The 25,718-nt window shown below is 47.2% G+C and overlaps 1 protein-coding gene across 8 annotated transcripts in view; it reads left to right on the forward strand.

The window, feature by feature from the left end:
* The window catches only part of LOC106575459 (arf-GAP with GTPase, ANK repeat and PH domain-containing protein 1), a 281,459-nt gene extending 256,005 nt beyond the window's left edge, over positions 1-25,454 (forward strand). For all 8 annotated transcript variants that reach the window (XM_045698088.2, XM_045698090.2, XM_045698084.2 and 5 more), the window contains 2 exons: positions 19,775-20,030; positions 21,055-25,454. In XM_045698088.2, coding sequence (XP_045554044.1) covers positions 19,775-20,030; positions 21,055-21,264 — 466 coding nt within the window. In that variant the 3' untranslated portion in view covers positions 21,265-25,454. The remainder of the gene's footprint in view (positions 1-19,774; positions 20,031-21,054) is intronic.
* Positions 25,455-25,718: the final 264 nt, after the last annotated feature.

Genomic DNA, 25,718 nt, shown 5'->3' on the forward strand with positions numbered 1-25,718 from the left:
CGAGTGCATAGAGGAGTAATGTATCTATAATTCTTAAAATAATTGTTATGCTTTTTGTGAACGTTTATCTTGAGTAATTTAGTAAAATGTTAGCGAATTCCCCGGAAGTTTGCGGGGGGTATGCTAGTTCTGAACGTCACATGCTAATGTAAAAAGCAGGTTTTTTATATAAATATGAACTTGATTGAACAAAACATGCATGTATTGTATAACATAATGTCCTAGGGTTGTCATCTGATGAAGATCATCAAAGGTGAGTGCTGCATTTAGCTGTCTTCTGGGTTTTGGTGACATTATATGCTGGCTTGAAAAATGGGTGTCTGATTATTTCTGGCTTGGTACTCTGCTGACATAATCTAATGTTTTGCTTTCGTTGTAAAGCCTTTTTGAAATCGGACAGTGTGGTTAGATTAACGAGAGTCTTGTCTTTAAATAGCTGTAAAGTAGTCATATGTTTGAGAAATTGAAGTAATAGGATTTTTAAGATTTTGAAAATCGCGCCACAGGCTGCAAGTGGCTGTTACGTAGCCCATAGAGGTTAATTAGACAGCTGAAGGATGGAGGGAACGAGAGAAAAGAGGAGAGGGGAACAGCCAGCCATCTCAGGCACGCCATCATTCCACAGACACACGACCAGCTCCTCAGCGCCCAGCCCCTCAGCGCCCAGCCCTACGACACACTTAACATCAGCACGCCTCATGACAAATGTCCAGCTAGTAATAATTCAACAGAAGGCCCAGCGTGTCTCACGGAGGGGAGAGAGAACAGAGCCTTTATGGGAATAGATTAGTCTTGTTCTCCTAAGAAAGGGCAGTGGTAACAGATTTCAAATTAGACCAGACAGGGCTTTTAATCTGGACCGGGGTGCAGGTGTGGGGGGGTGAGGCCCACCCTCCAGAAAGCGGTGGGATTGGGCCCCAGGGACCAGAGGGGACAGGGGCCCACACAGGATAATTATCCCCCAGGGTAGAGGTGTGCTGGGGCTCTCCTCGGTGTCTGTGTGCATTTGCTTGGATGTGTGTGTGCACACTTTAGAGTGTGTGTGCGTCAGCTTTTGTGTGTGCTGCCTGTGAGTGCTGTCCCAGACGAAGAGCTGTAGATGGCCTGGGTCTTGGTGAGGTCCATTTTATCTGTTAGTTAACTAGCTGGTCCTTCCCTTTTGGTGAGGTCTGTTTAATCTGTTAGTTACCTAGCTGGTCCTTCCCTTTTGGTGAGGTCTGTTTAATCTGTTAGTTAACTAGCTGATCCTTCCCTCTTGGTGAGGTCTGTTTAATCTGTTAGTTAACTAGCTGGTCCTTCCCTCTTGGTGAGGTCTGTTTAATCTGTTAGTTAACTAGCTGGTCCTTCCCTCTTGGTGAGGTCTGTTTAATCTGTTAGTTAACTAGCTGGTCCTTCCCTCTTGGTGAGGTCTGTTTAATCTGTTAGTTACCTAGCTGGTCCTTCCCTTTTGGTGAGGTCTGTTTAATCTGTTAGTTAACTAGCTGGTCCTTCCCTCTTGGTGAGGTCTGTTTAATCTGTTAGTTAACTAGCTGGTCCTTCCCTCTTGGTGAGGTCTGTTTAATCTGTTAGTTAACTAGCTGGTCCTTCCCTCTTGGTGAGGTCTGTTTAATCTGTTAGTTAACTAGCTGGTCCTTCCCTCTTGGTGAGGTCTGTTTAATCTGTTAGTTAACTAGCTGGTCCTTCCCTCTTGGTGAGGTCTGTTTAATCTGTTAGTTAACTAGCTGATCCTTCCCTCTTGGTGAGGTCTGTTTAATCTGTTAGTTAACTAGCTGATCCTTCCCTCTTGGTGAGGTCTGTTTAATCTGTTAGTTACCTAGCTGGTCCTTCCCTCTTGGTGAGGTCTGTTTAATCTGTTAGTTAACTAGCTGGTCCTTCCCTCTTGGTGAGGTCTGTTTAATCTGTTAGTTAACTAGCTGGTCCTTCCCTCTTGGTGAGGTCTGTTTAATCTGTTAGTTAACTAGCTGGTCATTCCCTCTTGGTGAGGTCTGTTTAATCTGTTAGTTAACTAGCTGGTCCTTCCCTTTTGGTGAGGTCTGTTTAATCTGTTAGTTAACTAGCTGATCCTTCCCTCTTGGTGAGGTCTGTTTAATCTGTTAGTTAACTAGCTGGTCCTTCCCTCTTGGTGAGGTCTGTTTAATCTGTTAGTTACCTAGCTGGTCCTTCCCTTTTGGTGAGGTCTGTTTAATCTGTTAGTTAACTAGCTGATCCTTCCCTCTTGGTGAGGTCTGTTTAATCTGTTAGTTAACTAGCTGGTCCTTCCCTCTTGGTGAGGTCTGTTTAATCTGTTAGTTAACTAGCTGGTCCTTCCCTCTTGGTGAGGTCTTTCCCTCCATCCCACAGCCATCTTTATCCCTCTGATAGGAGCCAGCCATTCCCTGTGATGCCCTGCATTTTAAAAATCTCTCTCTCACACACACACATTAGACCCTGATAGACATTCATTTTTACATGACTGGCTGCTTACTGTCTCTCCCCGTAATCCTGTCCCCAACTAGGTTAACAAGGCTTCCAATTTACTATTGACATTAAACTGGCTGACGAGCCAATCAGAGAGCCATTCATCCCAGGCTGGATGCAGTCGTCGTGAGGAGGGATGCTAATAAGGGCAGACTAAGGGTCTATTATTTATCATCAGATGATGTGGTCAACGAGATGACCTCATCTAGGGTTTCATCCCCCAATTTAATAATGAAGAAATGCATAATAATGTGTTTCTGGCTGTGAGAGTCTCCCTCTCTCTCCCTCTGTCTGTCTCTCTCCCTCTGTCTGTCTGTCTCCCTCTGTCTGTCTCTCTCCCTCTCTCTCCCTCCCTCTGTCTGTCTCTGTCTCTCTCCCTCTGTCTGTCTGTCTCCCTCTGTCTGTCTGTCTCCCTCTGTCTGTCTGTCTCCCTCTGTCTGTCTGTCTCCCTCTGTCTGTCTGTCTCCCTCTGTCTGTCTGTCTCCCTCTGTCTGTCTCTCTCCCTCTGTCTGTCTCTCTCTCCCTCTGTCTGTCTCTCTCTCCCTCTGTCTGTCTCTCTCTCCCTCTGTCTGTCTGTCTCTCTCTCCCTCTGTCTGTCTGTCTCTCTCTCCCTCTGTCTGTCTGTCTCTCTCTCCCTCTGTCTGTCTGTCTCTCTCTCCCTCTGTCTGTCTCTCTCTCCCTCTCTCCGTCTCTCTCTCCCTCTCTCCGTCTCTCTCTCCCTCTGTCTCCGTCTCTCTCTCCCTCTGTCTCCGTCTCTCTCTCCCTCTGTCTCTGTCTGTGTCTCTCTCTCATATTCCCATTCCTGAAGCACAGATTAGTCTGTATATGGATAATAAGTGAAGTGGTAGGTAGCTGGGCCTTTCTGTAATTGCCGTATTTGTCCGCAGATTGCTCATGAAAAGCGAGTTCTCCTTGTTGTCTTGGTAATGTGTTCAGACTGAATTGGTTCACTGTTAGTACAGACCTTGGCTGGTAAACATTTTAAACAGACCATAACAGATCTAGCAGGGGCTAATTGAGAAGAAATGCCTTATTTACTCCCAATTTAATAGAATAATCCCACTGTTTGATCGTTTGGAAATGAGATCAAGTTAATTATGTCTGAAACCTAGACAGGCTGTATTTATCTGTTTCTGTAATGTATCTATCCATTTCTTTCATTTGATTGTCCCATAAAGAGTGATGTCTACATGCAGCAGGCCTATGTGCTGTCCTTAACTTAGTTGAGAAATATTAATACTTGGAAATAAAAAGATCCTCTGTGATTTAAAACACTTGAATCTGAGCCGTAATGACGTGACTGTTTCTGGGAGGGTGACGATATGCACCATTGGAGCTGTGAAACTGTTCTGTTTCAGCCAGGTCCCCTGTGAGAAGCTTCAGAAAAGGGGTTAAAATGTCCGTTAAAACACCTTCTAATCCCACTCATCTGCATCGGGGCTAATATGAACAGAAATGTCAATGGGTTTGGACTCTCTCAGGACTTCCTGGTCGGGTCACAAGGTAGGTAGGCAGCCAGGTTTGTGCTCAGCCAGACACTGTCCCCCTTTCTCTCTCCCCTTTCCCTTACCTCTCTCTCTCCTTCCCCCTACCTCTCTCTCTCCCTTCCTCCCTTTCTCCCTTCTCTCCCTCTTGACCTTTCCCCTCTTATCTGCTCTGTATGCCACTACTGGAGCGTGCTCTGTCTCTCTCTACCTTCACCTCCCTCACTCTCTCCTTCCCCCTCTCCCCCTCCCTCCCTCCCCCCCTCTCTCTACCTTCACCTCCCTCTCCCCCTCCTTCCCCCTCTCCCCCTCCCTCCCTTCCTCCCTCCCTCCCTCCTTTCCTCCCTCCCTTTCTCGATCTCCTCCCCTCTCTCCTTCCCCCTCTCCCCCTCCCTTCCTCCCTCCCTCCCTCCCCCTCTGTCTCTCCTTCCCCCTCTCCCCCTCCCTTCCTCCCTCCCTCCCCCCTCTCTCTCCTTTCCTCCCTCTCTCGATCTCCTCCCCTCTCTCTTCCCCTCTCTCTCTCCCCCTCCCTCCCTCCCTCCCCCCTCTCTCTCTCCTTCCCCCTCTTACCCTCCCTTCATCCCTCCCTTCCCCCTCTCTCTCCTTTCCTCCCTCTCTCGATCTCCTCCCCTTTCTCTTCCCCTCTCTCTCTCCCCCTCCCTCCCTACCTCCCTCCCTCTCTCTCTCTCCTTCCCTCCCTCTCTCAATCTCCTCCCCTCTCTCTCCCCTCTCTCTCTCTCCCCTTCTCCCCTACCTCCCTCCTTTCCTCTCTCTCTGCTCTTCATGCCACTACTGGAGCATTGTGATCCAACTGAGGGCACTTCCCATCAGCTTTGCCCATTTCCCCCAGCCAGCCAATCAGGGAGCAGTATCAGGCCAGGTAAAGGCCCAGTAACAGAGGCACTAATCTGCTCATCATAAAAAGCGCTGAGCTTAATTATCTGTGACTATCCAAGGGCAGCTAACGACCAAAGTGGACTTGATTTCAGACCCCTTGTTTTGGGGGGGTCCTAGGGTATTTTTACCTTGTAAGACAATAGTATCTATCTGCTCTCTATTTTACAGCTGTTCTGTCTGTCTGCCTCTTCTTTCTGTGGTACCATGTGTACCTTGTTCCCTCTTCCCTCTCTGTATGTGTTGTTCCCTCTAGTGACTACCTCTCTGTATGTGTTGTTCCCTCTAGTGACTACCTCTCTGTATGTGTTGTTACCTCTTCCCTCTCTGTATGTGTTGTTCCCTCTAGTGACTACCTCTCTGTATGTGTTGTTCCCTCTAGTGACTACCTCTCTGTATGTGTTGTTCCCTCTAGTGACTACCTCTCTGTATGTGTTGTTCCCTCTAGTGACTACCTCTCTGTATGTGTTGTTCCCTCTAGTGACTACCTCTCTGTATGTGTTGTTCCCTCTAGTGACTACCTCTCTGTATGTGTTGTTCCCTCTAGTGACTACCTCTCTGTATGTGTTGTTCCCTCTAGTGACTACCTCTCTGTATGTGTTGTTCCCTCTAGTGACTACCTCTCTGTATGTGTTGTTCCCTCTTCCCTCTCTGTATGTGTTGTTCCCTCTAGTGACTACCTCTCTGTATGTGTTGTTCCCTCTAGTGACTACCTCTCTGTATGTGTTGTTCCCTCTAGTGACTACCTCTCTGTATGTGTTGTTCCCTCTAGTGACTACCTCTCTGTATGTGTTGTTACCTCTAGTGACTACCTCTCTGTATGTGTTGTTCCCTCTTCCCTCTCTGTATGTGTTGTTCCCTCTAGTGACTACCTCTCTGTATGTGTTGTTCCCTCTAGTGACTACCTCTCTGTATGTGTTGTTACCTCTAGTGACTACCTCTCTGTATGTGTTGTTCCCTCTAGTGACTACCTCTCTGTATGTGTTGTTACCTCTAGTGACTACCTCTCTGTATGTGTTGTTCCCTCTAGTGACTACCTCTCTGTATGTGTTGTTACCTCTAGTGACTACCTCTCTGTATGTGTTGTTCCCTCTAGTGACTACCTCTCTGTATGTGTTGTTCCCTCTTCCCTCTCTGTATGTGTTGTTCCCTCTTCCCTCTCTGTATGTGTTGTTCCCTCTAGTGACTACCTCTCTGTATGTGTTGTTCCCTCTAGTGACTACCTCTCTGTATGTGTTGTTCCCTCTAGTGACTACCTCTCTGTATGTGTTGTTCCCTCTAGTGACTACCTCTCTGTATGTGTTGTTCCCTCTAGTGACTACCTCTCTGTATGTGTTGTTCCCTCTAGTGACTACCTCTCTGTATGTGTTGTTCCCTCTAGTGACTACCTCTCTGTATGTGTTGTTCCCTCTAGTGACTACCTCTCTGTATGTGTTGTTCCCTCTAGTGACTACCTCTCTGTATGTGTTGTTCCCTCTAGTGACTACCTCTCTGTATGTGTTGTTCCCTCTAGTGACTACCTCTCTGTATGTGTTGTTCCCTCTAGTGACTACCTCTCTGTATGTGTTGTTACCTCTAGTGACTACCTCTCTGTATGTGTTGTTCCCTCTTCCCTCTCTGTATGTGTTGTTCCCTCTAGTGACTACCTCTCTGTATGTGTTGTTCCCTCTAGTGACTACCTCTCTGTATGTGTTGTTCCCTCTTCCCTCTCTGTATGTGTTGTTCCCTCTAGTGACTACCTCTCTGTATGTGTTGTTCCCTCTAGTGACTACCTCTCTGTATGTGTTGTTACCTCTAGTGACTACCTCTCTGTATGTGTTGTTACCTCTTCCCTCTCTGTATGTGTTGTTCCCTCTAGTGACTACCTCTCTGTATGTGTTGTTCCCTCTAGTGACTACCTCTCTGTATGTGTTGTTACCTCTAGTGACTACCTCTCTGTATGTGTTGTTACCTCTTCCCTCTCTGTATGTGTTGTTACCTCTAGTGACTACCTCTCTGTATGTGTTGTTCCCTCTAGTGACTACCTCTCTGTATGTGTTGTTCCCTCTAGTGACTACCTCTCTGTATGTGTTGTTCCCTCTAGTGACTACCTCTCTGTATGTGTTGTTCCCTCTAGTGACTACCTCTCTGTATGTGTTGTTCCCTCTAGTGACTACCTCTCTGTATGTGTTGTTCCCTCTAGTGACTACCTCTCTGTATGTGTTGTTCCCTCTAGTGACTACCTCTCTGTATGTGTTGTTCCCTCTAGTGACTACCTCTCTGTATGTGTTGTTCCCTCTAGTGACTACCTCTCTGTATGTGTTGTTCCCTCTAGTGACTACCTCTCTGTATGTGTTGTTCCCTCTAGTGACTACCTCTCTGTATGTGTTGTTCCCTCTAGTGACTACCTCTCTGTATGTGTTGTTCCCTCTAGTGACTACCTCTCTGTATGTGTTGTTCCCTCTAGTGACTACCTCTCTGTATGTGTTGTTCCCTCTTCCCTCTCTGTATGTGTTGTTCCCTCTTCCCTCTCTGTATGTGTTGTTCCCTCTTCCCTCTCTGTATGTGTTGTTCCCTCTAGTGACTACCTCTCTGTATGTGTTGTTCCCTCTAGTGACTACCTCTCTGTATGTGTTGTTCCCTCTAGTGACTACCTCTCTGTATGTGTTGTTCCCTCTAGTGACTACCTCTCTGTATGTGTTGTTACCTCTAGTGACTACCTCTCTGTATGTGTTGTTCCCTCTAGTGACTACCTCTCTGTATGTGTTGTTCCCTCTAGTGACTACCTCTCTGTATGTGTTGTTCCCTCTTCCCTCTCTGTATGTGTTGTTCCCTCTAGTGACTACCTCTCTGTATGTGTTGTTCCCTCTAGTGACTACCTCTCTGTATGTGTTGTTACCTCTAGTGACTACCTCTCTGTATGTGTTGTTCCCTCTAGTGACTACCTCTCTGTATGTGTTGTTACCTCTAGTGACTACCTCTCTGTATGTGTTGTTCCCTCTAGTGACTACCTCTCTGTATGTGTTGTTCCCTCTAGTGACTACCTCTCTGTATGTGTTGTTCCCTCTAGTGACTACCTCTCTGTATGTGTTGTTACCTCTAGTGACTACCTCTCTGTATGTGTTGTTCCCTCTAGTGACTACCTCTCTGTATGTGTTGTTCCCTCTAGTGACTACCTCTCTGTATGTGTTGTTCCCTCTAGTGACTACCTCTCTGTATGTGTTGTTCCCTCTAGTGACTACCTCTCTGTATGTGTTGTTCCCTCTAGTGACTACCTCTCTGTATGTGTTGTTCCCTCTAGTGACTACCTCTCTGTATGTGTTGTTCCCTCTAGTGACTACCTCTCTGTATGTGTTGTTACCTCTAGTGACTACCTCTCTGTATGTGTTGTTACCTCTAGTGACTACCTCTCTGTATGTGTTGTTCCCTCTAGTGACTACCTCTCTGTATGTGTTGTTCCCTCTTCCCTCTCTGTATGTGTTGTTCCCTCTTCCCTCTCTGTATGTGTTGTTCCCTCTAGTGACTACCTCTCTGTATGTGTTGTTCCCTCTAGTGACTACCTCTCTGTATGTGTTGTTCCCTCTAGTGACTACCTCTCTGTATGTGTTGTTCCCTCTAGTGACTACCTCTCTGTATGTGTTGTTCCCTCTAGTGACTACCTCTCTGTATGTGTTGTTACCTCTAGTGACTACCTCTCTGTATGTGTTGTTCCCTCTTCCCTCTCTGTATGTGTTGTTCCCTCTTCCCTCTCTGTATGTGTTGTTCCCTCTAGTGACTACCTCTCTGTATGCGTTGTTACCTCTAGTGACTACCTCTCTGTATGTGTTGTTCCCTCTTCCCTCTCTGTATGTGTTGTTCCCTCTAGTGACTACCTCTCTGTATGTGTTGTTCCCTCTAGTGACTACCTCTCTGTATGTGTTGTTACCTCTAGTGACTACCTCTCTGTATGTGTTGTTCCCTCTTCCCTCTCTGTATGTGTTGTTCCCTCTTCCCTCTCTGTATGTGTTGTTCCCTCTAGTGACTACCTCTCTGTATGCGTTGTTACCTCTAGTGACTACCTCTCTGTATGTGTTGTTCCCTCTTCCCTCTCTGTATGTGTTGTTCCCTCTAGTGACTACCTCTCTGTATGTGTTGTTCCCTCTAGTGACTACCTCTCTGTATGTGTTGTTCCCTCTAGTGACTACCTCTCTGTATGTGTTGTTCCCTCTAGTGACTACCTCTCTGTATGTGTTGTTCCCTCTAGTGACTACCTCTCTGTATGTGTTGTTCCCTCTAGTGACTACCTCTCTGTATGTGTTGTTCCCTCTAGTGACTACCTCTCTGTATGTGTTGTTCCCTCTAGTGACTACCTCTCTGTATGTGTTGTTCCCTCTAGTGACTACCTCTCTGTATGTGTTGTTCCCTCTAGTGACTACCTCTCTGTATGTGTTGTTACCTCTAGTGACTACCTCTCTGTATGTGTTGTTCCCTCTAGTGACTACCTCTCTGTATGTGTTGTTCCCTCTAGTGACTACCTCTCTGTATGTGTTGTTCCCTCTAGTGACTACCTCTCTGTATGTGTTGTTCCCTCTAGTGACTACCTCTCTGTATGTGTTGTTCCCTCTTCCCTCTCTGTATGTGTTGTTCCCTCTAGTGACTACCTCTCTGTATGTGTTGTTCCCTCTTCCCTCTCTGTATGTGTTGTTACCTCTAGTGACTACCTCTCTGTATGTGTTGTTACCTCTAGTGACTACCTCTCTGTATGTGTTGTTCCCTCTAGTGACTACCTCTCTGTATGTGTTGTTCCCTCTAGTGACTACCTCTCTGTATGTGTTGTTCCCTCTAGTGACTACCTCTCTGTATGTGTTGTTACCTCTAGTGACTACCTCTCTGTATGTGTTGTTACCTCTTCCCTCTCTGTATGTGTTGTTCCCTCTAGTGACTACCTCTCTGTATGTGTTGTTCCCTCTAGTGACTACCTCTCTGTATGTGTTGTTACCTCTAGTGACTACCTCTCTGTATGTGTTGTTACCTCTAGTGACTACCTCTCTGTATGTGTTGTTCCCTCTAGTGACTACCTCTCTCCTCTCTGTATGGGAGCCTGTGTGTTGGTCTGGTGATCTCACCCTGGTCTTAGTCTCCTCAGGTTGTACTGGGGAAGCTGTCCAGGTGACAGATTCCTCCTGTCAGACCTCATTACCTGGGAGTCAGTGGAACCCTAACGAGTTGTAACGAGTCCTAACGAGCTGAATTAGAGAGGGCTAATTAGGCCAAAGGAGAGGGCCACTCTGCTCACTCACTGACTGACTGACGACGCTGTGTGTGTGTGTGTGTGTGTGTGTGTGTGTGTGTGTGTGTGTGTGTGTGTGTGTGTGTGTGTGTGTGTGTGGTGTGTGTGTGTGTGTGTGTGTGTGTGTGTGTGTGTGTGTGTGTGTGTGTCACTGACTGACGACTTCAGTCCAACCTGGTTCCTCTCACTTCTCTGCCACTGTTCCATTCTGTAATGAATGGTTGTGGTATTCCTGAGGTCCACACGTCTCACAGTGCAGATCAGACCCAGCACCACGCTGTTAGAATGGTTGTGGTATTCCTGAGGTCCACACATCTCACAGTGCAGATCAGACCCAGCACCACGCTGTTAGAATGGTTGTGGTATTCCTGAGGTCCACACATCTCACAGTGCAGATCAGACCCAGCACCACGCTGTTAGAATGGTTGTGGTATTCCTGAGGTCCACACGTCTCACAGTGCAGATCAGACCCAGCACCACGCTGTTAGAATGGTTGTGGTATTCCTGAGGTCCACACATCTCACAGTGCAGATCAGACCCAGCACCACGCTGTTAGAATGGTTGTGGTATTCCTGAGGTCCACACGTCTCACAGTGCAGATCAGACCCAGCACCACGCTGTTAGAATGGTTGTGGTATTCCTGAGGTCCACACATCTCACAGTGCAGATCAGACCCAGCACCACGCTGTTAGAATGGTTGTGGTATTCCTGAGGTCCACACATCTCACAGTGCAGATCAGACCCAGCACCACGCTGTTAGAATGGTTGTGGTATTCCTGAGGTCCACACATCTCACAGTGCAGATCAGACCCAGCACCACGCTGTTAGAATGGTTGTGGTATTCCTGAGGTCCACACATCTCACAGTGCAGATCAGACCCAGCACCACGCTGTTAGAATGGTTGTGGTATTCCTGAGGTCCACACATCTCACAGTGCAGATCAGACCCAGCACCACGCTGTTAGAATGGTTGTGGTATTCCTGAGGTCCACACGTCTCACAGTGCAGATCAGACCCAGCACCACGCTGTTAGAATGGTTGTGGTATTCCTGAGGTCCACACGTCTCACAGTGCAGATCAGACCCAGCACCACGCTGTTAGAATGGTTGTGGTATTCCTGAGGTCCACACATCTCACAGTGCAGATCAGACCCAGCACCACGCTGTTAGAATGGGAATATGATATGGATGTTATTTTGTATGTTAACAAGGATGTCTTCTCTCTTTGTTAAGAGATAAAGATGATAATGTTGAGGAATGATGTTTTTGGAGGGCATCAAATAACAGCCCTTTATGGTAATGATGCTGGAAATGATCATGATGTTGGTGATGACAGTTATGGTAATGCTGGTAATTTTGGACATTGGTAATAAGGTCAACTTCATTTTAGGTGGAAAACAACGACACATTATTTTGTCACTTAATGAATCACTGCGTGTCAAAATAATTTAATCGCTTTAATAGGCAACAATAGCAATCAAATATAAATGATCATTTGATAATACCGTAATGGTAGATAATGAATATTTTTCTGATTTATAAGGATGTGGGACTGTGAGTCTTGTATCCAGGGTCTATGTTGGGGTCGTAGACCCCCTCCCTCCCCCTGGTCATAGTGGCAGTGGAGAGCAGCTGGTGACCAGTCACGGTCGGACGGCCCAGTGGAGTGGACGGCTGTCAGAGTTGACCAATCAGACGGGGTTCTGCCTGGGGGTCTGGGCGACACAGGAAACTACTGGGCCTGTGTGTAAACACACTGCAACAAAGAGACTGGCCAGGGAGAACCAGCGCACGCACACACACACACACACACACACACACACACACACACAGGAATAATACAAACACAGACTCATGCACCTAAAAGAGGCAGGAAATGACATATCTATTCTTCAGCTCCTGTCTCCAGTTGGCCCCAGATGAGAGTCAGAGACTGACACCGGCCCCCCTGTTTATCCCCGGGTAACCCCAAACAAGCACATTCCTCACCCCACTGTTTCCAACGGCGATAGAACCCCACTGTCGCTCCTCTCCTGCGCTGCGGCGGTGGAAGTAAACAGTCCCGCTAACAACCTAACACAGGCTAATGAAGCTGTCAGTCAAACCAGCCCGCTGTTATATTAACCAAGGGGTTTGTCATGGGTTTAACTGAGGCTTGTAACACACACTAACACACATGTATTTAGCATTCACCACTGTTTCTCAACCTACAGTACAGAGAGCGCAAACAAGGTTATACATGTATGGGGTTCCTCTCTCTCAGGGTGGAATGTATTTACCTAAGTCATTATCATGATAATAATGTGTTACTGTCATCTCACATGACTGCACTAATGAGAAACGTTGGAGTGTGTGTTGTGGTCAGGGGGCATTTCTTGTGAAAGGCTCATTGCGTTCGGACATGTTGGAGCCCTCGCTGGCATGACCTGTAGTGTTTAATTAGACTGGCTCGGAAATCTGCCGCCTGGGATTATTATTTTTACACACACACACACTCCCCCTTCCTGTTCCCTTTTTAAGCATTTGCTGTAGGTGGTGAGAGAGAATAGGGGTTGTGGGGAGTCTGTGTGTCCCTGTCAGTCTGTCTGAGCAGGACCTATGCTTAATTATCTCCATAGTGCTCCGTGGTGCTACTGCCTATCCCCTAATCCAATGTGATAAGTGAGACAAACATGGTGGAACAGTGAGCTTCAGTCAGACAGGTACCTCTCTTAGACACACGGAGGGAGAGAGCGAGAGAGGGAGGGAGAGAGGGAGGGAGAGACGGAGGGAGAGACGGAGGGAGAGAGAGAGGGACGGAGATGGAGGGAGGGGGAGAGAGAGAGAGAGAGAGAGGGAGAGTGGGAGAGGAGAACCCTCAGGCACACACACTGCCCTCCCCAGCTATTGTCAGAGAGCCTTTCTGAGTAGCTAATTAGTCCAATTAGCCTTTCTAGTTTCCAAACTGCTTTCAATACTCTAACCAGAGGATAATGGTAGCATGCTAACCCTTAATGCCCTTCAAGATGAACACCAAATGTGAGTTGGAAAGTCACAACCCTTAATAATGGATTTATTCTTCATAGTGTATCTTCTCATTCAGGGAGGAGATAATGTCATGTGCTTGTCAGTAGGGTTTACCAGCAGTGTTGGAAACAACACTTTAGTGTTATTGTGTTTCATTACCTAAGTCGGTGGGGGGTGTTGTGGAGGCCGTTGTAGCAGGGGTGGACATCCATCCTGTCCTGTGATCGTGTGTGAATATGGACAGTTCATCTTCTCCTTTACAATGCTGTGCTGTCACCAACGCACCCTGAGTGTGTCCGTTCACATTGTGTCCAACATGGCGCTTGACCACCACCTGTGTGTATCTGGGCCCTTGTCTCTGCCTCCGGGCCCCAAGCTCCAGCCCATAGCAACTCTGTCCTGGAGAAGACCCAGGCTCCAGCCCATAGCAACTCTGTCCTGGAGAAGACCCAGGCTCCAGCCCATAAAAAATCTGTCCTCTGGAGAAGACCTAGGCTCCAGCCCATAGCAACTCTGTCCTGGAGAAGACCCAGGCTCCAGCCCATAAAAAATCTGTCCTCTGGAGAAGACCCAGGCTCCAGCCCATAGCAACTCTGTCCTGGAGAAGACCCAGGCTCCAGCCCATAGCAACTCTGTCCTGGAGAAGACCCAGGCTCCAGCCCATACCAACTCTGTCCTGGAGAAGACCCAGGCTCCAGCCCATAAAAAATCTGTCCTCTGGGGAAGACCCAGGCTCCAGCCCATAGCAACTCTGTCCTGGAGAAGACCCAGGCTCCAGCCCATAAAAAATCTGTCCTCTGGAGAAGACCCAGGCTCCAGCCCATAGCAACTCTGTCCTGGAGAAGACCCAGGCTCCAGCCCATAGCAACTCTGTCCTGGAGAAGACCCAGGCTCCAGCCCATAGCAACTCTGTCCTGGAGAAGACCCAGGCTCCAGCCCATAGCAACTCTGTCCTGGAGAAGACCCAGGCTCCAGCCCATAAAAGATCTGTCCTCTGGGGAAGGCCCAGACTCCAGCCATAGCAACTCTGTCCTGGAGAAGACCCAGGCTCCAGCCCATAAAAAAATCTGTCCTCTGGAGAAGACCCAGGCTCCAGCCCATAAAAAAATCTGTCCTCTGGAGAAGACCAAGGCTCCAGCCATAGCAACTCTGTCCTGGAGAAGACCCAGGCTCCAGCCCATAAAAAATCTGTCCTCTGGGGAAGACCCAGGCTCCAGCCATAGCAACTCTGTCCTGGAGAAGACCCAGGCTCCAGCCCATAAAAAAATCTGTCCTCTGGGGAAGGCCCAGACTCCAGCCATAGCAACTCTGTCCTCTGGGGAAGGCATGCGTGCCAGGAAGCAGTGAAGTGCTGCCTCCGTATTTCCTCCACACACACCCAGAGAGACGAGGGCCCAGGCCCCTGCCGAGACCCTCCCTGCCCCACCCCTCCCTGGGGCTTTGTCCTGGGGCTCTGGCCCGTGTACCTCCGCCCAGCCTCCTCACTCTCTCCCCGGGACAGGCAGGAAGACCAGGGACATTCCGTCCTGCTAGGCTAGCCCCCGACCAGAGAGGGTAATATGGAAGGCAGGCCCCCATACCTAGGTTACACCCCCTCAAACACACACACATAACCAAACGCAACACAGTGAGTCTATTCTCTGGGGAGAGAGTTAATGAGATTCTACTGGGTTCCCACACCTCTAAAACTCTCCATCTAGTTGTATTTGTCTGTCTGTCCCCCCTCCTTCTCTCTGTCTCTCTCCCCCTCCCTCCATCCTTTCTGTATAACCACACAAGTTACTGAATGAACATCCTCCTTCCTGGCCTATAGCTACTTTGAGTCAAGTTTAGCCAGAAACTCATTTCTAACATTTTGATATTAGCTGTGTGTGTGTGTGTGTGTGTGTGTGTGTGTGTGTGTGTGTGTGTGTGTGTGTGTGTGTGTGTGTGTGTGTGTGTGTGTGTGTGTGTGTGTGTGTGTGTGTGTGTGTGTGTGTGTGTGTGTGTGTGTGTGTGTGTGGATGCTCAGCCACGGTTGCAGTGGTTTGAAGAAAAAGGAAATCGTTGCCGGGGGTTGAGCCCAGTCATCCCGTTGCCGAGGCTTTGATTAAGAAGGATGTTGCAGGGCATCGATCCCCAGGGCTATAGATTGACTATTCTTATCATCCGTCCGTCTGCCCCCCTCACGCTCTGATAAAACGCTTTCTCCTGCAGAGAGAGAGAGAGAGCAAGACCCTCCACACGCAGCTAATTTGTAATTATTTCCGTCAATGGGTCTGTTTGAGGTTAACCCTCTGAGACACCTTAAGGTCTCATCACTCATCTTCTGTTATGGCTGACGAGGCAACTTAGTTATCCCTACACCACAGACCTGTCAACATAGAGGCAGTCCATAGACTGTCCTGTTGCCTTGAGAAGCCAGCATTTCATGACCTGTCCTAAGTGGTTCCCAGACAGTGGGTCAGAAACCTCTGGTGGGTGACTAGGTTGGCTTTGGCTTTGTTGAAAAGGTTTGATTCACACGAACAATAGGAGGGGATATGGAAAGGTTTGATTCACACTCTACATACAGTACCAGTCAAAAGTTTGGACACACCTACTTATTCAAGGGTTTGTCTTTATTTGTACTATTTTCTACATTGTAGAATAATAGTGAAGACATCAAAACTTTGAAATAACACATATGGAATCATGTAGTAACCAAAAAAGTGTTAAACAAATCAAAATATATTTGAGATTCTTCAAAGTAGACACCCTTTGTTGCTTTGATGACAGCTTTGCACACTCTTGGCATTCTCTCAACCAGCTTCATGAGGTAGTCACCTGGAATGCATTTCAATTAACAGGTATGCCTTGTTAAAAGTTAATTTGTGGAATTTCGTTCCTCAGTGCCTTTGAGCCAATCAGTTGTGTTGTGACAAGGTAGAGGTGGTATACAGAAGATAGCCCTATTTGGTAAAAGACTAAGTCCATATTATGGCAAGAACAGCTCAAATAAGCAAAAAGAAATGACAGTCCATCATTACTTTAAGACATGAAGGTCAGTCAATCTGGGCCTTCAAGAACTTTGTGCAGTCGCTTAAACCAAGCGCTATGATGAAACTGGCTCTCATGAGGACCACCACAGGAATGGAAGACCCAGAGTTACTTCTGCTGCAGAGGATAAATTCATTAGAGTTACCAGTCTCAGAAATTGCAGCCCAAATAAATGCTTCAGAGTTCAAGTAACAGACACATCTCAACATCAACTGTTCAGAGGAGACTGTGTGAATCAGGCCTTCATGGTCGAATTGCTGCAAAGAAACCACTACTAAAGGACACCAATAAGAAGAAGAGACTTGCTTGGGCCAAGAAACACGAACAATGGATATTAGACCGGTGGAAATCTGTCCTTTTGGTCTGATGAGTCCAAATTTGAGATTTTTTTTCGTTTCAACCGCCTTGTCTTTGTGAGATGCAGAGTAGGTGTGTGGTTCCCACCATGAAGCATGGAGGAGGTGGTGTGGGGGTGCTTTGCTGGTGACACTGTCTGTGATTTATTTAGATTTCAAGGCACACTTAACCTCTATGGGCTAGGTGGTGCACTCCATCAACAGCAGGTGCATTTCAAGAGCGGCAAATTTGAATCCAAATAAATGTCAAAATTCAAATTTTTCAAACATACAACTATTTTACACCCTTTGAAAGATAAACATCTCCTTAATCTAACCACGTTTTACGATTTCAAAAAGGTTTTACGGCGAAAGCATACATTTAGAGTATGTTAGGACAGTACATTTACAAGAGTTGTGTGTAATGTTGTGCCAGTTCAAAGACAGGCGTCACCAAAACCATAAATCAGCTAAAATTATGCACTAACCTTTTACAATCTCCAACAGATGACACTCCTAGGACATTGTGTTAGACAATGCATGCATTTTTAGTTCTATCAAGTTCATATTTATATCCAAAAACAGCGTTTTACTGTGGCGTTGATGTTCAGGAAATCGTTTCCCTCCAATAACCGGCATTCAAGTCAGCGTCACAAATTAAATAATTAAAATTAGAAAACATTGGTAAAATATTATATTGTCATTTAAAGAATTATAGATTTACATCTCTTGAACGCAATCAACTTGCCAGATTTAAAAATAACCTTACTGGGAAATCACACTTTGCAATAATCTGAGCACTGCGCCCAGAAAAATACGCGTTGCGATACAGACTAGCCGCCATGTTGGGGAGATCTAAAATCGAAAATACTATGTAAATAATCCATTACCTTTGATACTCTTCATCAGATGTCACTTCCAGGTATCACAGGTCCATAACGAATAATATTCAAGGTGGACGAATGCATACTCTTTTATAACGTATTGGAACGAGGGTACCCAACATGAACTCGCGCGCCAGGTGTCTAATGGGCCATCATCGTTCCATGGCTCTTGTTCGGTCAGATCTCCCTCCAGAAGACTCAAAACACTTTGTAAAGGCTGGTGACATCTAGTGGAAGCAATAGGAAGTGCCAAAATATTCCTCAGCCCCTGTGTTTTTCAATGGCATAGGTTTAAAGGTAATACAACACATCAGGTATCCACTTCCTGTCAGAAAATGTCTCAGGGTTTTGCCTGCCAAATGAGTTCTGTTATACTCACAGACACCATTCAAACAGTTTTAGAAACTTTAGGGTGTTTTCTATCCATATATAATAAGTATATGCATATTCTAGTTACTGGGTAGGATTAGTAACCAGATTAAATCGGGTACATTTTTTTATCCAGCCGTGCAAATACTGCCCCCTAGCCCCAACAGGTTAACTAGCATGGCTACCACAGCATTCTGCAGCGATATGCCAGCCCATCTGGTTTGCGCTTAGTGGCACTATCATTTGTTTTTCAGCAGGACAATGACCCAACACACCTCCAGGCTGTGTAAGGGCTATTTGACCAAGAAGGAGAGTGATGGAGTGCTGCATCAGATGACCTGGCCTCCACAATCACCCGACCTCAACCCAATTGAGATGGTTTGGGATGAGTTGGACCGCATAGTGAAGGAAAACCAGCCAATAAGTGCACAGCATATGGGGAACTCCTTCAAGCATTCCAGGTGAAGCTGGTTGAGAAAATGCCAAGAGTGTACAAAGTCATCAAGGCAAATGGTGGCTACTTTGAAGAATCTGAAATATAAAATATATTTTGATTTTGTTTAACACTTTTTTGTTTCCATAGTTTTGATGTCTTGACTATTATTCTACAATGTAGAAAATAGTAAAAATAAAGAAAAACCCTTGAATGAGTAGATGTGTCTAAATGTTTGACTGGTAGTGTATATCCATCTCTGTCTTTCTCAGTCCCTCTCTCTCCCCTGGTGTGTGTATGTAATGCTCTCTCTCAGGCCTAACCCTCCACCCAGGGTAGGTCATTACAGAGGAAGTGAGCCAGCAGTGAGGTTCCACTATACTGTGTTCTCCATATCCTGGTTAGTGGGGGACCCAGGACCCCCTGAGGGGGACTGTTGTTTCTAGGGGTACAGGACAGCTCTATATCCTCACTCCTGTCCCTCCTCTATCCTCCCCCCAGGCCACTGTGGTTCCTCTCCTTTCTAACAGGAGGATTGATGCATGGATAATCCCAATTGGGCTGAAAGGCTGTGTTTACATGGCGGGGATTAGGGAGAGATTAGCGCTATCACATCACAGGATTAGATTGAGTGGCTGGAAACTGTTACCACTCTGTACTCACACTGCCCCGCTTCGCCCCCTCTCTCCTGGTCTCTCTCCTGGTCTCTCTCCTGGTCTCTCTCTCAGCTATGGGGTTAACATGGTGTCTTTCTCCTTCACAGATTAGGCTAGTAAACCCACTCCTAGTTAACCCAGTCCTAGTTAACCCACTCTTCCATTCACTTTTTTACCATCTGAACTCAAGGCTCTTGCTAAGAATGGTCCTGTGGTTCACAAAGATACCCAGTAGATATCCCTGTAACAGTCAGTAGATATCCCTGTAACAGTCAGCAGATATCCCTGTAACAGTCAGCAGATATCCCTGTAACAGACAGCAGATATCCCTGTAACAGTCAGTAGATATTTACATTTAAGTCATTTAGCAGACGCTCTTATCCAGAGCGACTTACAAATTGGATATCCCTGTAACAGTCAGCAGATATCCCTGTAACAGTCAGCAGATATCCCTGTAACAGTCAGTAGATATCCCTGTAACAGTCAGTAGATATCCCTGTAACAGTCAGCAGATATCCCTGTAACAGTCAGCAGATATCCCTGTAACAGTCAGCAGGTATCCCTGTAACAGTCAGCAGGTGTCCCTGTAACAGTCAGCAGATGTCCCTGTAACAGTCAGCCGGTGTCCCTGTAACAGTCAGCCGGTGTCCCTGTAACAGTCAGCCGGTGTCCCTGTAACAGTCAGCCGGTATCTCTGTAACAGTCAGCCGGTATCCCTGTAACAGTCAGCAGGTATCCCTGTAACAGTCAGCAGGTATCCCTGTAACAGTCAGCAGGTATCCCTGTAACAGTCAGCAGGTATCCCTGTAACAGTCAGCAGATATCCACACTGCTAGGTGAAGTAGAACTATGGTGAACATTGCCCTTCTGTCCTATGTGTTCCTTTTCCATGGAGGAGTGTGACTAGATGAACACGTGGAGAAGGTAACATCACATGATGTTAAGATCCTGAACGTTCCTCTTAACCACTAGTCTGTATATGTCTCTCTCAGGGAGGAGCGTGAGCGTTGGATCCGGGCTAAGTACGAGCAGAGGTTGTTCCTGGCGTCACTCTCGGGGGTGGACCTATCCCTGGGCCAGCAGCTGCTGAGGGCCACGGCCGAGGAGGACCTGCGCTGCGTCATCCTGCTCCTGGCTCACGGCTCGCGGGAGCAAGTCAACGAGACGTGTGGCGAGGGAGACGGACGAACCGCCCTTCACCTGGCGTGCCGCAAGGGCAACGTGGTCATCACACAGCTCCTCATCTGGGTGAGAGAGAGGGCAATACCAACAGGATCTTTCACGTCCATGGTTCCTCACCCTGAGTGTTGTCTATAGACCAAGATGTTGCCATGTCAAATAACTTACTCTATCTTTCCCTCTCTCCCTCATCCTCCTCTCTCCTCTCCCTCATCCCCCTCTCTTCCTCATCCCCCTCTCCTCTCTCCCTCATCCCCCTCTCTCCCTCATCCTCCTCTCTCCTCTCCCTCATCCCCCTCTCTCCCTCATCCTCCTCTCTCCTCTCCCTCATCCCCCTCTCTTCCTCATCCCCCTCTCCTCTCTCCCTCATCCCCCTCTCTTCCTCATCCCCCTCTCCTCTCTCCCTCATCCTCCTCTCTCCCTCATCCCCCTCTTCCCATCCCTCTCTCCTCTCTCCCCATCCCTCTCCTCTCTCCCTATCCCTCTCTCCCCATCCCTCTCTCCTCTCTCCCCCATCCCTCTCTCCTCTCTCACCCATCCCTTTCTCCTCTCTCCCCCATCCCTTTCTCCTCTCTCCCCATCCCTCTCTCCTCTCTCCTCTCTCCCCATCCTCTCTCCTCTCTCCCCATCCCTCTCTCCCCATCCCTCTCTCCCCATCCCTCTCTCCCCATCCCTCTCTCCCCATCCCTCTCTCCCCCATCCCTCTCTCCCCCATCCCTCTCTCCCCCATCCCTCTTTCCCTCATCCCTCTCTCCTCTCCCCCCTCTCTCCTCTCCCCCATCCCTCTCACTCCTCTCTGCTCTCTCCCCATCCCTCTCTCCTCTCCACATCCCTCTCTCCTCTCCCCTATCCCTCTCTGCTCTCTCCCCATCCCTCTCCTCTCTCCCTATCCCTCTCTGCTCTCTCCCCATCCCTCTGTCCTCTCCACCATCCCTCTCTGCTCTCTCCCCATCCCTCTTTCCTCTCCCCTATCCCTCTCTGCTCTCTCCCCATCCCTCTCCTCTCTCCACATCCCTCTCTGCTCTCTCCCCCATCCCTCTCTCCTCTCCACCATCCCTCTCTCCTCTCCACCATCCCTCTCTTCTCTCTCCAGTACGGGGTGGATCTGATGGCGAGGGACGCCCACGGTAACAGCGCGCTGGCGTACGCACGGCAGGCCAGCAGCCAGGAGTGTGTTGACACGCTGCTGCAGTACGGCTGTCCCGATGAACGCTACCCACTTATGGCCACGCCCAACCTGTCCCGACGCAACACCAACCGCAACAACAGCTGCAGCAGCACGGGCAGCACCGCACTCATATAAACACTAACGCCCCCTTCAGAAGGCCTCCGGGTACTGCGGCTCACAGGATATTAACAGGCTAAACACACATTGTGACATTGTATGCATATTACACACTCAAAATCCTGACTGAAAAAAAAAAAACATTTTTGGAAGTGAGGGACTTGGAGAGAGTCTGAATTGGGAGAAAATGACTGAACTCTTTTGGGAACCACTACTTCTGCACTCCTTGTCTTAGAGCCCTCGTTGACCTCTGACCTCTCCACTCTGCCACTAATCTCACACAGAAGACACTAGCACTCCTGTTGTAGTTGCCGTTGATGAAGCCCTCTGTCCTTTTGGCTCTCTGCCCCACATCATGATGACCCCCCCTCCCCCGGCACTTCAGTCCAATTGTCAATTTCCTCACAAGGCCCTCCCCTGTAAAAGCATGGGGGCAGGAGGTGGCTTGGCGTTACTTCCTGGTGGAGTCAGGTCACCGGCCTTCCCCACTGCTAAGTACCTGGCTGCATGTGGCCCTAAGCATGATGGGACATGGGGAGGAGGCGGCCAAAATCACGTGAAAGCAGCGACACCCCCTTCTCATATACCCTCTTGAGTCCGATCTGCAATCTGCTCCCAGCTTCAACCCAGGCCACACACACACTATATCACTACTATATCACTGCTATATCACTACTATATCACTGCTATATCACTGCTATATCAGCTGTATAGAAACAGAGGCCTGTGGGTTTGGAAAGACTTTGGATGTTTGAAGAGGGCCTCTGTAGCATGTTGGGGAAGGGGGGGTTGCTTTTCGCTTAAGTTATGGGAGCTCTACCTTACAATATGAGAACTACAAAAAACTATAAAGAACTACAAAGAACTACAAAGAACACTGATCAACTGAACAGAACTCCTCTTCTACTCTGGTTCTTCTTTAGTTCTCCACATAGTCAGTGTTTCCCCTTCCCTCTCTTCTCTTCAGTAAATTATGTGATCTCTCTCTTCCTGTGGATGTATACAAAAATATCTCCTTGTATAAACATTTTCAGAAAGTGAGAAACAAATCCTAAATATCGGATATTCCTTTGAAGTAAAACAGAAAGTGTGATAGCATGTCTGACACTTTCTGTTTTGAATTAAAAAGGTTGTTCATCACGTCCAAATAGTCTATATCTCATTGTGAATTGCTGGACCAATGAATCAGTTCCACAGAGAGGTGAGTTTGTCATATATATATTAGAAGCCACTTGCTAGGTGTAAAAAGCGTGTATGTATTTCCAGGCTCAGGGACCAGAGACTGTCAGTTCTGCGTGATCTCCAAGCCCCCACAATTCCACTCGCCTCAACAACAGTCTTCTTACATTTACGTTTCATCCATTCAGAAGAACAGTCCACCTACAGAATGTATAGGAAGCCTCATGATGCTCAGTATCAGACCATCAACCTTCTTCAGGATCATCAGACGGTCGGTCCACTCAACCCACTCAGAGACCAAGGGGAAATGTTTTATCCTTCTGCATGTTATTCTGCCTTTACTTTTATCAGGTCATCAAATACACTGTATCTGCTGTTTCAGCTGGAAACACATCATGATAACATATTGTTGCCTAGTGATAGACAGAGGATGGGAGGAAATGGATAGGCAGGACTCTATCATGTTCCTGTTGATTACTTGGTGCAGGTTGTCAGGTCCATACTCCCATTCACTAACACTGATCTACAACTGATCCAGGAACAGCATCCACCGTGTAAATGTAGCACTATTTATACTAGATGGGCTCATCAGTGTTCAATCTATTTAATTTAATCTAAGAAGACATTTGTCTGACAGTTCAACCCATGATGGGCTGTCAGCTTTTGTAGAATATTTATGATCTGATGGATACTGTTTCTTCATTGAATTAGACTGTTCTGATTTGGAGAAGAGTTCCTAATTTGGGCCCCCTCTGAGTTTTCCCCTTGTCAAGTTGACTGACATCATATATGACGTCATTGGTCAGGATAGACTCTGGGCCGCCTCCCATCAGGTCTTCTGAGGTACTCTGCATGCGTTTCCTCCATCCTCTGTCTGTCATTGGATAGCCATGTCTGTTGCTCCCCAACCAATCATACAGTCTCTGCTTCTTGAATCTCTTTGGCTGTGTCCCGAATGGCACCCTATTCTCTTGAACAGTGCACTACTTTTGACCGCGCCCATAGGATTCTGGTTAAAAGAAGTGCACTATGTAGGGAATAGGCTACCATTTGGGATGCATGTACTCTGCTCAGTGACTCAATAGGAAGGGAATCCTACTGTGTGTAAATAATATTTTACTTCTCTCTCTTCCTCTTTTGGTGGTGATGTCATGATGTATCTGAAGGAAGCAGGAAGTTCTTTACTCTGAGAGCGTTGTGTTCTCTCTGGGGTTTGAGTGGAGATTTGCCGATGCCCATGTGATGTTTTTATTGGGAGAAATAAGCCAATGATGGGTTGACTGAACGTTACTGGAATGTTTAGCGTTAGGGGCTCTCCTCCTGTCCCTCTTCGTGTTGATAACGTCTCTGCTCTGCACAAGTCCCTCTGCCTGTTCTTAAATCTTCCTGTGTGTGTGTCCTCGGGATATGAGTCTTTCTCTCCCCAAACCATTCCTAAGCATCAAATGCTCCCGTATTTATGATTGCTTTTGCCCTTGATGTTACCTCCGTGTGTGTGTGTGTGTGTGTGTGTGTGTGTGTGTGTGTGTGTGTGTGTGTGTGTGTGTGTGTGTGTGTGTGTGTGTGTGTGTGTGTGTGTGTGTGTGTGTATATAACGTCTATTATAAGTAGTGACTCCTGCCTCACCTGTACAGGTATTAAAGCAATATGGAGGACAGGTATTGATATCCATGCTAACGGTGGTGTTTCTGTCCAACACGCTCCTTGCAATACCTGCATACGCTGTAGACAAGCCCATAAATCACACACACGCTTCTCTGTGTCCGATAGAAATGTGAAAAGAGCTAAACATGTTGAGTATGAGAGGTGCTGAGACATCCGGCGTTGTCCACAGGCAGCCATGAACACTAAAGTGCACCTGACCAAACCTTTATTCAACCTTATTGTTGCAGTAGCAGAAATAGCAGCGTGAAACCTCTCCCTCGTTGCTAGAGGGGTTCTCCCCCTTAATAACACTTGTGAGGTTTTGACTGAGGAGAAGACAAAGTCCTTTTATTTATGACAAAACGATGCACTATGTATTCAGTTTGATGGTCCCTCTTCAGTCCTCTCCTCACAAACTCTTTCCTGTACAACACTTTTGCATGGCTGGATGTTTGTGTAGATCCCTGGTCTCTTCCCTCGTATTGTCTGCTGGCCTGAAACAGTTCCTCTCAGCCCCCTGGCTCTCACACTAGTGGGAGATATGAAGAGGTTAAACATCCTATTGGACACAATCCTCATTGGTGGTCAAGCTGCTCTCCTTTCCCCCTCTGAAGTAGCCAGTGGAATTCATTATTAGCCAATAGTGTGAGCTGTCCTCCCTTATAGTTGGGTTCAGGAAGCATCAAAAAGCTAGCCTGGGATCCAGAAGATATCATTTGTTTCAGTGGTGAACCGGAGCATATCAGTTTGGTTTCCAGGCTATCTAGAAGCTCCTCTTTAGACGTGAGACGTGGAGACATGTATCAGTGTGAACCCTGCCAGGGACGAGCACTATGGTGGACAGGGGACACACTCACCATGTCAATCAGTCTGGTGTTACTTTTGTACCATTAAACCGTCCACAGCTCTCCCTTCTATACATGCCAGTCAACACACATCACATGTACATAGATGTAATCAACAAACAGTAATAAACTATGGTCATTTGTATTTGTTTATTTGGTTCCAGTGTGTATTTGGTGACCTCTGTCGTTGGTCATTCATCCTGTATGTAGCTACACAACCCGAGACGACTGCCAGTCAGATGATTTAATGTGGTTATAATACCATCTAGATATGGAACAAGACCTCTCTTCTCCTAACTGCTTGGGTTTCGTTCAGTTATCGTTCAGTTATCAGTCTAATCCATGCACCTCTATTGTGACCTATCAGCATCAAGCAACATTATTTTTCCAATTGTCATTGGTCTCCTAATTATTATTGTTGTTATTATTGTTCTATTGAGTGTGTCATCTGTACAGTACCGTGTTGAAACATGATACCTAATACAGTCTTCTACTGTAATGTCTCTTTTCATTAAAGACAAAATATGCTTCTTAATATAACTGTTAATGTCTGTTAAATCAAAACATGGAGAACGGGTGGGAACTGGGAAGATGGATATGTTGGGGTGGGCCTGGAATTAAGGTGTGGGTGTGTGTGCTAGTGTACTTCTGGGCTGTCTGCATGCTCCAATGTGCTTAGGTGTGTATGTGTCTATGCGTGCACTATTGTGTGTGTGTGTGTGTGTGTGTGTGTGTGTGTGTGTGTGTGTGTGTGTGTGTGTGTGTGTGTGGTGCAGATGAAGGCGTTAGAGCGAGGTCCTATAT

Source organism: Salmo salar, chromosome 16 (genome assembly GCF_965601325.2).
Source record: "Salmo salar chromosome 16, fSalSal1, whole genome shotgun sequence".
Classification (NCBI taxonomy): domain Eukaryota; kingdom Metazoa; phylum Chordata; class Actinopteri; order Salmoniformes; family Salmonidae; genus Salmo; species Salmo salar.